The sequence below is a fragment of the Xiphophorus couchianus genome, chromosome 8 (assembly GCF_001444195.1).
Source record: "Xiphophorus couchianus chromosome 8, X_couchianus-1.0, whole genome shotgun sequence".
Taxonomy (NCBI): Eukaryota; Metazoa; Chordata; class Actinopteri; order Cyprinodontiformes; family Poeciliidae; genus Xiphophorus; species Xiphophorus couchianus.
The window spans coordinates 13,062,978-13,075,771 of record NC_040235.1 but is presented as its reverse complement, the minus strand read 5'-3'; the positions used below and the strand labels follow the sequence as shown (position 1 = coordinate 13,075,771).

Sequence of the window (12,794 nt, the reverse complement as noted above, 5' to 3'; positions counted from 1 at the left end):
TGTGAACACTGGTTCAAAGCAACAAAAGGTTACAGAGAATACAACAACATCTGGGTCATATTAGACAGCAATTGTTTCCTCAATTGAGCAAACGTATATAAGCATAATGTTCTCTGCTGTGTGTGTGTGTGTGTGTGGGTGTGTGTGTAGGAGAGAGATGTTGTCCTGGAGTCTGTTTAACATATGCGTGTGAAAGCTAATTGCTTCCAGAGGCAGGATGTGACATGAGAAGCTCCTCCCTCTCTGCTGACCTGGCACCAACACACACTCCCTCACACACAATAGCGCACAGGAGAGTAGTAACAGCTCACCCAAAAAGACCCTGTAAGTGAGGAAAGCCATAAAAACATAAAGAGACTTTTGGGCAGCAGAGTGTGTGTTTGTGTTTAACCCGTCCATGCCTATTCATATGTTTGCACTTGTCAGCGTTTTGTGTCCTTGTCAGTTTTTGGGTAGATATCTTCGATGATTGATAAAAAAAACTGATCAAAGCATCTGGGAAAATCTTTTGGCTTTGGAATCTTGGAATCTCGGATATCATTGATCCCAAGAGTTTAGCCACGCTCTTGTGAAAGCACCCAGCAGGTTTGGAGATTTTGAGAGGTTTAACACTAGAATTCTAGTGTTAACACTAGAATTCTAGTGTTAAGAGTTACCCAAATAAGAAGGGAAGGGGACAAGCTAAAAGTTGTTTTTTATTCTTGTGCTTTTCTGAGGTAAAATATAATTTAGCTAACTTAGATGTCGCTGACCAGCTTCCTTTCCCACATATCAACTTATATCTGAGCAATACCAACTATATTTGTTGTATTTTCGAAATGTTAAGCTACAACTTTGTCATAGAATGACTTGAGTATTTTTCAACAACTGCATGTTTGCTCTATGGTCCAAAACGATTCAGTTTAAGAGATGCAGATGTCCTGAGGGGGTGATTGTCCAGTGACATATGTTTTGTGGATCTTGAGGAAGCTTGCAACCTTTTCTCCCAAGGTATTTTGTAACTGTGAGAGCAAGGAATGCTGGGAATGCTCCTAAAGTGTTGGTTCAGATTTTGTGGCGTTTGTGAAGTTAATATTTAATGAAAACATGTCATATCAGTAGGAGTTTGTTAAAAGTGAAAATAAACCATAAGAGTTGGAAGCTAGCAGATTTTCAAAAATAGACTGCTTTCACTGATTAGCATATTAAAACAATTTAAACAGAAACTGTACATATCAGTTATATATAAGACTTTGTTAGCAAATACTATACGTCCAACATTTCACAAGGAATAATTATTACATAATGCTGCTGTTTTGTTTATCTGAACAACCATGTTCCTGTATGGAGTTACCCTGGGTGTGTCCAAACTCTTTTGACCAATCCGACTGAAGCAGTAAATGTAGGCCGCGGCCGTCATGGACATCAAAGTGAGAAGCTAATAATTGACTGATCTAGCCTTCACATTTATTACCACCCATACCCCACATATATATCCTGTCACCTAACAACCATAACAGCACTAAACATAAGCTGCTGAAAATCAAGCTTGAAGTCTGACTGAGTGGTTTTATTACTTGTTAAGTCCTTTTAATTATTTGAATGATTAATTAAATTAATGTGTCCTTTGAAAGCATCCTTTGAATTTGGTCACAGCCCTTGATTAGGCCCTTCTGAGCACCCTTTCTGGCTTTTTGAAAACCTTAAACATGAGCACACATTGATAATAATACCAGAGCCGCCGATTGCTATGACAGCAGATTTGCTAAGTTGTTCATGTTTGCATACCTGTTTGTTCCACAGTTGACACTGTATTCCAGATCTTGTGATATTCACACTGCCTTGGTAGAAGCGACCCCTGCCATCATAACATGTTGCTGTTGACAACAAAGAAAACACTGGGATTAGGAAACTTGGTGTTTTATTGCTGAGCTTCTCTCTTCTGGTTTGTTTTTTCATACTTACTTGTTATCTGATCTTTTTGGAGATCTGAAATTAAATGGAAAAAAAAAAATTGAACGTCAAGAGGAAACGGCACTGGTAAACTCATTTTGACAACATAAACAATTATATTAAATTGTGATATGACACTAAGTGGAAGAAAACCAGAAATAGAATAGGATGTTGGAAATGATCTGCTTGAAATAGTTTTGGGTTTTTTTTTTAAAGCTATATGAAAAGGACATCTATGCTTAAGCTGTATTATCTATTACTATTATATGCAGATGAAACTAAAATGCATATGTAAAACTCACAGCCTATACCAAACTGGCCTTTTAGAAATTTAAATCTACCCACAATTACAACCATTACGAATATACTTACCGGTACATATAGAAAAACTATTAACTATCCTTTCAGCTGAAGTGTCACTAAGGAACACTCATCACAATTTTGAGATGTCATATCTTACCTACAAAGGGGATATATGTACAACCATATGGGTCAGTGTGAAGACTTGGTAAGGCCTGACAGTTGGGTAGCAGTGAAGTGAAAATTTGGGACCTGGTGACTGAGCTTAAGAGTCCAGCCTGAACTGAACCAGTCCCCTCCAGTGTCAACCACTCCTTATGGCAATAGAGCTCCTTCACTGCCAGGCAGTGCTCTCTGTTCCAAAAGTGAAAAAATGAATTTAGATGATTACATGGTCTAAATGTATTTACTGCTCTCCGCTTCTAATTTAGAAACAGCCCAAAGGGAAATGTAGACCACACAGTACCTGCAGACCGGTTTAGGGGCCGAGCCACCTGATGGGTTGCAGTCAGGGAAGGCAGAGTGGCAGAGCAGTGAGAGTGCAGCTGGGTTACAGAGTCCGCTGAGGCCTTCCAGCTCAGCCAACCAGCTCTGAACCAGGTATTCCTGCATCCCTTCAGGGTCCGAGAGGGAGGAGTTGAAGAAAACCAGAGAATCGTCTCGAAGATTCGTTCGACACGCATCTCCACGATATGCACTGCAGTAGCCTGTGATGCCTTTATGACTGCCTGGTGTCTGTTGTTGCTGATGATGTCTGTTGGAAAGAGACAAACAGTGTGTGAACACGTATTTGTTCTCTTGTGTCTCTTTTTCAGTTTTTTTCTTATTGTTTTTGGACAGTTTATGAGTTGTAAGATAATCATCAACATTTCATTGGTTTTAAGTTTGCACTTTAACTAGACCACTCCTAACAAATAGTGTTTGTTTTAACTTTATAGAGGTAGTCTTTTTGTTGTATCAGATTGTTGTTCAAGTACTAATGTCCCAATTTATAGTGTAGCATTCTTCTTAGGGTTTTCTATTGGCAACACATTTTTTACATTCTCCAGCTCACCTAATGATGAACAAAAAAACTTAAATAAAAAATAAAAAAACTGGCAGTCCCTCTTTTACTGCTTTGCTAGACAGTTAGTGAAAATATTAGATGTTTTTCACCTGAAATATCTCAACATGATCCAGATGTTAATGGTGAGAGTAGCTGTAGAAGGTTTACATGGATTGCATGCTGTCTGCTGGACTTCCTCGCTGCCTCGTGAATGAACATCTGTCACATTTTATGTAAAAACCCGCCTGTGTGCCAGACTCCCTCTATTCCTGTTTTTCTCCTGGTTTGATGTTTGCTTTTACTTCTCCATTGCCTGTCATACCTTTAGGCATGGAAATACGTTCATCCCTGTGTGTCATTTTGACTCCTCTAAATGCCTACATCTAGAGCAGGGGTCTCAAACTCCAGTCCTCGAGGGCCGCAGTCCTGCAACTTTTAGATGTGCCTCTGCTGCACCACACCTGAACAGAATAATTAGGTCATTAAGGCTCTGGAAAACTGATCTACACAAGGAAGAGGTCATTAAGTCATTTCATTCCAGTGCTTTGTACCTGTGGCACATCTAAAAACTGCAGGACTGCGGCCCTCGAGGCCTGGAGTTTGAGACCCCTGATCTAGAGCTAATGGCTTATTTTCAGACCCAGGATTTTTGTTGTCATTTTGTTTTACCGCATTTACAAATTCCAGATATCACCTCAGGGGAAGATTGATGCTTGTGCAAAGTTAAAATCAAAGTCCATTTATCCTTGTGTTTTTCCTTTTTGATCTTCAATTTCTATGTTCAGATGTGGTGATAAGATGTTAAATCACAGCGAAATGTTACCGTTTACCCTGTCTATGGCCTGCAGTCTAATGCCTCTTATGCCCTCCACTTTTGTCTTCAAGCACTCACTTTCTAATGCATTTTTTTCTTACCTACTAAGTCTGTGACTTTTTTTTATGTGTATTAGTACAGCTAGTACAGTTACGGTCTCCGCAGTAACGTATTTAAACTCCAAAAAGTTAAACGTTTTGCATGGGGGTTCATAAAATAAAGTAAAGACTGTTTGGCACAGTCAAAAAAAAAAGCAGTGAGGTGGAAATCCCAATTTAAGAATGAGCAAACTAAAACTAACCTAACAATAAAAATAATTTACTGTGCCCTCAACATTTACTGACCCCCTCCTGGAAAAATGTATAAAAGTGTATAAGATATATAAGTAATGAAATGGCTACCCACAGTTCAAAATGGGAAAGAAAAGAGAACACATGATCCAAGTGAGGATGATCTTGCTTGCATGGATTCTTGATCTTAATAAGTTAGAAAATAGCAACATGAACCAAATTACTTACTCAACCTTTCACATACTTTGTCAGAGGAATCATTAAAAGTTCAAAAACAACTGCAACAGTGAAAGGCAAGTCTAGACGAAGACTTTATATGAATTTGGTCAAATTTGATGAAACGTATCTGAACTATAACTGGAATGTCAACTGATCTTAAAATTGGCTGTAGCATAAGACAAGAACTAAATATGTAGAAAAGCACCTTACTCGCACACTTCGGCAGTTGGTGGATCTGTGGTGCTGTTGGCCCCAGTGCATGGCATCATGAACTATTTAAAACACCAGATGGTCTTAAAAATCAGTTGTACTGCACGAGTGAACTTAAAATGGGTTCTCATTGTTCCTCAGAACCAAAATCAACCTTTTTTCCCCTTTTTATGACTTGCATCTCAACCCTCAGAATTAAATTAGGACACATACTGGCCACTTTACTAGGTGCATCTGTTCAATTTGCATATTTACAAAAAAAAAAAGCAAATCAGCAAATCACCCAGGTGCAGCTCAATGCATTTAGTCATCTAAACGTGGGGTAGACATGCGTAAGTTCAACACAAAGTGAAAAGTTACTAAGTTCTAATGAGTTGTACCCAAAATTAAAGGTTTTTATTTATTTATTTTAATGTTCAGTCCAAAAATAGCTTATAAAGTCTTTTAAAAAGCTTATTAAACATCTCTAGTAGGGGTGTCGGACACATATACAAGGCTGTGTACATAAACATTCAACACATTATGAAAAGACCATAAAATCAAAGATAAAAAAGGCATCTTTCTTACCTCCAGTCTATAGGAAAGAGGCAACGTCCAGAAGACACCAGTTGAATGAACCCGAGTTGAACAGTGAGAACAAAGACACAAGACAAATGGAAAAGACAAAGTTGATTCGTATGTTTCAGTCTGGGAGAGCGAAAAGCAGCCATGGTGCTTTTCTCTTCAAGTCATAGTAATCTGTGAGGGGACTGAAGGACAACCAGGTGGGAGCGGAGTGTGTATGCAGGTGTGGTCACTGTCATTTGAGGATGACTGTGAGCAGGGTGTGTTTAAAGCAAGAAACAGCTGAAGCAACTTAAAGCACAACCATCTGGCAGCTAGAACAACACAAATAAGCAGCTGGTCACAACAACCACTCATCAATAAAACAGTTCAAACTTCTAACTAATAAAAAGACTTCAAGTCTTTCGATGGGAGTTTGATGGCAATGAAAACTATTTTCTCTACATTACCTGTAACAGTGACTCTGGCACTTTTTTTAACATTGTTCGCTCCGCCGCTGTGTCTGTTGGAGGCCACACATGTGTATAATGCTGACTTAGTCACCGTTACTTTAAGAACGGAGAGTATTACATTTCCCTCCAAAGTCTCCTCCACCGAGGCACCTGACACCTGGAAATAAAATCATAGATGAGAGAAAGGTGTATTGGATACAGATCAGATAAGAAGTTTACATCATGTCATAAATGTTCTTTTTCAGTTTTTAGTAATTCATGTGAATAACATTTTAAAGTGATTTATTACTTATTTTTTTTATCAAAACATGAGTATGTAAGTGGATTCTCATTTTCATATAAAAGATGACATGTAACGACCTGCAATGTGGGAATGTGTGAACGAATGAGGCTAGGCTAGCTGCTGACATGTGGCTGTGTCTATGTTTGAAGTTGCTTTTCACACTGTCTGTTTTGGGACCCGGCATCTCTGATATTAATGGCCTTAACAAGCTGCCAGAAAATCACCTCCCAAAGTCATTTTAATCAGGACGCACAGACACACAAACAGACTTAGTATTTACAGCTATCAAGGGCCTATAATCATGTTGTAACATCCTGGGCTATAAAAGACCCAGACGGTATGTGATGTAAGTCATACGCTTAATAGTTTGCATGAGGAAAGTATTGTGTCCTTGTTAAAAATATCACCTATTTAACATTCTGCTTTAATTATAGTCAAAAACTTAGAGATTTCTTAGGCTGTGATTCTAGCATTTACTTTGAAACACTTAGAGCCAATCATGAAACAAAATTCTCACATTGCTCTCTTTTAATAAGACCAACATTATTATCTAACCTGATAATAATGGGTATTATTAGACAACTGCGATGCAATCTCTTTAAACCTTTGTCGCCATGATGAGAACTCCCTGCTGTTTATATCCCTGATCCCATGGCCCGTCTGAAAGCTCACTAACTGCTGAATCTGTGTGAATGCAAGTGTAAAAAGCAGATATCAAAAGCAACAAATGAAAGTGTGATTTCTGTTAAGAGTTATTAAAGGTAAGGGATTCAACGTCTGTGTTTCTACAATCTCACAACTGCTCATTCTGTTTTAGTTCTGACACAAATACGTGAGCCCTTTTTTCTGCACCTTCAAAAGAAAAATATAAATGCCAGAACATATTACAGGTTGCATCAATCTCAATTTGTATTTTAATGAATGCTTACTGCAGATTTACCCGCTTCATGCCAATGATTGGCCCAATAAATACAATTAATGTCCCTCATAAAATGTGATACCTATGTAACATGAAAATGATTAGAAGGTATTCACCACCAGAGATCAACTTCAAACAGTAAATGTTTTAGGTACAAGTCATACAGGACTCCTCCTGTCAAGCATTGTGGAGCTTGAGAGAAACTGCCATTGCCTGTGTTAATAGCTCTTTCTTTTTGCAATTTAAAGAAACACTGCTGCTGTAGTTAGGGGACACGACTGTACTGTTAACGCTGTGGAAATGCTTTGCTGAAGTAGTTTGGCTCTAGGGTCACTGAAAATTGACTACCTTTTTTTGAATGAACATCTATATATCATAAGATTTTTATTTTTTCTTGAGATCATGAGCTATCAGGGGAAATGTGGCGTCCTAATTGTGGAGAACCAGAAGCTTACTGTGACCTAAAACCAACACTAGAAGAAAGGAAAACAAAATAAAATGTGCTTTTTAACCCCACTAAGGTTTTCAGTGATTGTGAGATTTTATAAAAGTTTTGCAACAGCAGCACCATGACAAGAGCATCATTCCCCTTCAAACAGTACAGAGGTCAACAAAGTTATTTACGCAATACCATTACTGAAATTACAATGCCATTACTGAAAATATACCTCTTGTTAATAATATTTTTAAAAATACAATTTAAATCATTCATTCAACCACATATGGAAGCTCCACATAGAAGCATTGAAGAGTCTATTATTTTTCAAAAATGATTTGTAGTTTTTTTGTTTGGTTAATTAAATGTCATTGAGTGGCAAAAATCACTTTACATTCAAAATTATTTAAATACAAAATAACAACTAATAGATAAAAATAAGAATTATCTACATACTTTACTAGATGTGTAAATATGTTTCGAGAACATTACTTAAAGTAATAACACAACTGTATACTCCACAATTTATTGTCTGCCGTTGTAAGAGGACAATTACATAATTGTGCAGACAATAAGAATGAATTTTATTAAGAAAATGAAAAACAGAACAATTCATTTTAAATGTCTTCATGTTTACATGCATATGCACGTAAATTAAGTCCAACCACTCACAGTATTCCCATTTTCCAGCCAGGTGATGGTGGGAGTAGGATTTCCAGTGGCATTGCACTCCAGGGTTATCTGGCTACCATAATCTGCTCTCTTCTCTTTTGGAACTCGCAGGAGTCGTGCTGGAGCTGAGCAGATACACAAACACAGTGTCATTTTTAACATACCAATAGAAAAAAATCATAAATTCAGCCTGCTTGAAGTACGTTTAACCATGCAAGCATAAAAAGTAAACATCATACTTTGTACTTCAATGGTGACGGGCTTTGAAAAGGCCAAACCAAAGCTGTTCCTGGCCACACAGCGGTACATCCCAGCATCCTCCGTCTGGATCCTATGAATTTTTAGTGCCCCATAATCAAGAATGGTGACGCGGTCGCTGATCTGGAAGAAATTTGTTTGAAGTGTTAAAAGTTTGTTTAAACTTTTCAGTATTCCAAGATCATATATGAGTCGGGAAAACCATTATAACCATTCAAAGGTTAAGTGAACACCAAAGCTTCCTTTATTATAAGCCCTGAGTGGGTGAGATGTATTAGGCTGCAAGGATTTTGCTGTCAAAGTTGATGTATTATTATGAGGAAATAAATGCGAAACAAAAATATTTTGAGTTTAACAAGCATATTGGCTGCATAGTAAAGCCGTCACGGTAAAAGCAGTCTTGGTTGTGGTCTTTTTTACGATTAAAATGCAAAACAGCGAGCATGATTGAGGATTTGAGAATAACAACAACTTGTGGTGTTTACTTGCTTACCCAAATTTTTCTAATTTAATTGAGTATCTTTGGGATGCACATCAACCAACAAGTCCGATCTGTGAACATCTCACACTTTACAGCATTTATAAGATCTGCTGCTAACATCTTGGTGCAAGACCCCAAAGCACGTCCTTAGATTTCTAGAGGAGTCCATGTTTCTTCAGTTTTGGGCTGTTTTAGCAGTAGAAGCAGGGCCCAACATCCTATCGATCAGGTGGTCATAATGTAACGTGTCATTGGCCAAGCAAAATATAACAAATTAATGGGTGAAAACTCTTGCTAGTCTTCACATAATTTCTCCCTTTTGAACAATTCTTCACTTCATTTCTAAAAGACACATTGGCCCACCATCCACTTTGACAGATATCGTGTTAAAGATATACTAAAGGTGCTTACCTTGATAAGCTCATCGTCTTTGAGCCAGGTGACATCTGGTTTGGGATGCCCAAGGGTAACACAGGGCAGCACTGCTTTAGATTCTATCAGTAAAGTTACGTTGGTAGGCTGACGCTTGATCTGGGGCTCTGGTTTAGGGAAAACGTACTATTTTAGGGTTCACAAAGTTTTTACTTATAGTCTTTATTCTAAAACTATAAACTTTTAGAATAAAGCTTACTCATCTTCAGCTGGAGAGCTCCACAACTCTTTGCAGCTTCTCCTATGCCGTTGCTAGCAATGCAGCAGTACTCTCCGTTGTCTGAATCTTTCACATGAGGGATGGTCAACATCTGGCCCTGCTCCTTGGTAAGATATCGGTTGTCATAGTACCTGAGAGAGCAAAAGGGAGTGTGGTGATGAAGTAACCAATTTAGATTCTGTTACAACTTCTGAATTTTCTATTTTTACATTTTACAGACCCAATGCATCACAGAAGAACAGGTTGCAACTGCATTATTTTGACAAAAAGAATCTCGCATAAAGAACATTTATGCGAGTCTTACTTTTAGTACGTAGTCACATTAAACTTTAAACCTAGCATCCGAGATTAAATTGCTATGATATAACTAAGCATCTGTGGCCTTTTACTAATTATTTAATTCTCCTAAATTAAAAGTAGTAGAGGCCTACGTTCATATTTCAGGTCTTAAATCTCTGTTGCAATGTTTTGCTAAAATCCCATTTTTCATATGATTGTTCACACTATAATTTTAATGTGATCAGCATCAGATTCCAATGTGAAAAGTCTGTGGCCCTTCAGTGACCTGCATCTGCAGGAGAACATGTGGAATCTCATGCAGTATTTTGTGTTTATAAAAGTTAATATGGATGTCAGCATGGTTGTCCAAGTGCAAGCTGACAAAATTATGACTAGCTCCATTAATGCTGTCTGCTGTAAGGTTCATAAATGCTGCTGTGGTACAATTTATTTTGGAGGAAACCAACTCTAGTAATAAGACACAGCATCTCGATTTGATTAGCTTGAAGCACAACTGTTCTGCACAGACTGTAAATAATGAGATGCAGCTGAAAACCTGCAAATCCAAAAGCAACAGCATGTAGTTATTAATGAAGTCAAAATATCCTGGAAAATGGACTTGTGCTGTTCATGTTGTCATGAAAAAATATGGGTCACATCTGTGTAAAACAGCTGGAACGTATTCACTGTTCACTCCAGCTTGCAGGACATCACCTGGGATAATGAGTTGTGATTTTGGATTTTTATATTGTAGCATTTTATTGCTTTCCTGTAAATTATCAATACTAACTAGTTCTGTCTCTTCTTTCTTTTTTTTATATATACATCATATAACATGTATATGATGTCGCCATCGAAATGTGGTTACTTTTAGAAGAGAATGCCTAAAATGATCAAGAAACTGTAAACTTACATGATTGGCTGATTGTTTTTGGTCCATGTAATAGAAGCACTGGGACTTGACTCCACCTCACAGATGAAGGTGGCATTGTGATCAAGAAGAACATCCACTGTTTCTAGTAAAGTGATGATACGAGGTGCTAGCCAATAAGGAAAAAACAAAAATAGAAAGCATTCTGTTACACAACGATCTAAATTCATTAGAACAGGAGATTCACACATTTGTTGAAGCAGCTGAAATAAGTTGCTTGTTTTCCACAGACTGGCAAAGTTTTATTTGGTACTTTTGCTTAGTCTGTTTTAATATGTCATTTTAACCTAATCACAGTCATATCTAACTTCAATGTAGGATTTGAAAAGTACAGATGATAATGCCACATGGCAGTAAAGTGCTTGTAATCACTGATATGTGTGGGATATGCATCAATCCTGCATTATGCCACCATGACTGAATCTCAAGTAGACATTAAGTATATTTTAACTACAAAATCAGAAGATGGAAAGCCATGCGTCGAGTCCATCCATTGTAAAAAGTATGTGCTCTACATTCTGTTGTCAGACTGCCAAAATGTGAAATTTTAGTTTGATTCAACAAAGAATAATCTCTGTACCTCAAACCATTTTTTTTTCTTCACTAAACCAAAACCAGAAACGTTTGATCTTATATTATTTTTTTTTTGGCTCTGTTACATGAAGTATGAAACAGCAGGAAACTTCTTAGAAAACGATCGCTTGAAGACAATGGTCTTCAAGAGGTAATAGTAACTGTTTACAGTTGGCCAAAGATCAGACACATTCGGATTTCCTTTCAACTTAGAAAAATCTAATACACCAACAGTTCAGAAAACAAGAGAGGAAGTGCACTGGGAGCAGCAGCAACAAGAAAACATGAGAGAAAAGAATAACAGTATAAGGACATTGTTTTGTCTCTTGAAATAAAAATTAATAAATGACTTAAATGAAAGAATTCAGCTCTCACTTTGAGGGTTTGGGTGATGCTTGACTACTTGGTGCTTAAAAAAAAGTTAGTGCCAAAGATTCTTCAATGAGCTGAAATGTTGGCTTTAAAGATTACTACCATCTCAGCTTCCCTAGCTGCATTTTCTTTTGAATATCCTAAATATGCCCTGCAGAAAAAAGGAGAGAAATCTGCAAAAAGGCAGGTTTTGCATGAATAATTTGGATGGAGTTACATTCCACAGAAAAAACCAGGAATAGGTCAACCTACAAATGGTAAGTCTTAAATAGGTGAATGTCCACTGTGTATTTTGTTTAGGTTTTTTTTTTAATATAACCTATGAAGGATATCACCATTTCAATCCTTTTGGACAATTTTACCAAAAGGTGTTGAAGAAATTATGGTGCAAGATATGATGCCATTTATTTAATGCCTTTTCTGACTAATGATTAATGTTGTTTGTATTCATGTGAATAGTAATTTAAAACAGAGGCTGTTTTTATTTCTAAGACAAATATGCAATCCATCTTTAGGTGAACTCTCATTTTTTATTTATTTATTTTTTATGTAGTGTCCGTGCTATCAGACAATCCCAAAACCTCCACCATATCACTTATTGCACAGAAGCTCCTGAGGCTCTCTGTGGACAGAAAGGCCACCTGTTGCTCTCTGCAGTTTGCGTAGGTGCTCCACACTTTCTAAGCATGTCTGCCTGCAGGCTCATGAACTGTTTGTGCTAGCATTTGATATGGTGTTCATATCACATGTCCGTAATCCAGCGCTTCACTCACTGCTTCAGCAAGAGGATCTAACCATGTTAGCTGTGATGCAGTTGCCTTGTATACAGCTGAAGTGCTGTATATTAGAATGTGTGACACACCTGAGGCTTTCAATTTCCTCTGTCACAAATTACAGACAGGGTATCCCAAGTTGTAGGGAGGAAACGAAGTTAATCAAATTTTGGCTAAGTTGGCCTTTAGACACCAGCTCGTTTTTCATGCTGTGTATGAAGGTTATCGCTGTAGTTCACTGTAATTATACTAATATTTTTGGACAGTTGCAGGAAACACTATTATCTTTAGGAAAAGACAAAAACACAGTCAAGCAACTGGGATCACTGAAGAGTTTCT

At 37.5% G+C, this 12,794-nt stretch overlaps 1 protein-coding gene across 1 annotated transcript in view; it reads right to left on the bottom strand.

Annotated features, from left to right (window-relative positions):
- Positions 1 to 12,794, bottom strand: part of musk (muscle, skeletal, receptor tyrosine kinase) — a 28,420-nt gene that overhangs the window by 13,611 nt on the left and 2,015 nt on the right. The window contains exons 2-12 of the mRNA XM_028026332.1: positions 10,720 to 10,846; positions 9,507 to 9,658; positions 9,287 to 9,414; positions 8,376 to 8,517; positions 8,137 to 8,261; positions 5,824 to 5,983; positions 5,378 to 5,384; positions 2,699 to 2,986; positions 2,393 to 2,586; positions 1,945 to 1,968; positions 1,768 to 1,856 (exon numbers count right to left, since the gene is read on the bottom strand). Coding sequence (XP_027882133.1) covers positions 1,768 to 1,856; positions 1,945 to 1,968; positions 2,393 to 2,586; positions 2,699 to 2,986; positions 5,378 to 5,384; positions 5,824 to 5,983; positions 8,137 to 8,261; positions 8,376 to 8,517; positions 9,287 to 9,414; positions 9,507 to 9,658; positions 10,720 to 10,846 — 1,436 coding nt within the window. The remainder of the gene's footprint in view (positions 1 to 1,767; positions 1,857 to 1,944; positions 1,969 to 2,392; positions 2,587 to 2,698; positions 2,987 to 5,377; positions 5,385 to 5,823; positions 5,984 to 8,136; positions 8,262 to 8,375; positions 8,518 to 9,286; positions 9,415 to 9,506; positions 9,659 to 10,719; positions 10,847 to 12,794) is intronic.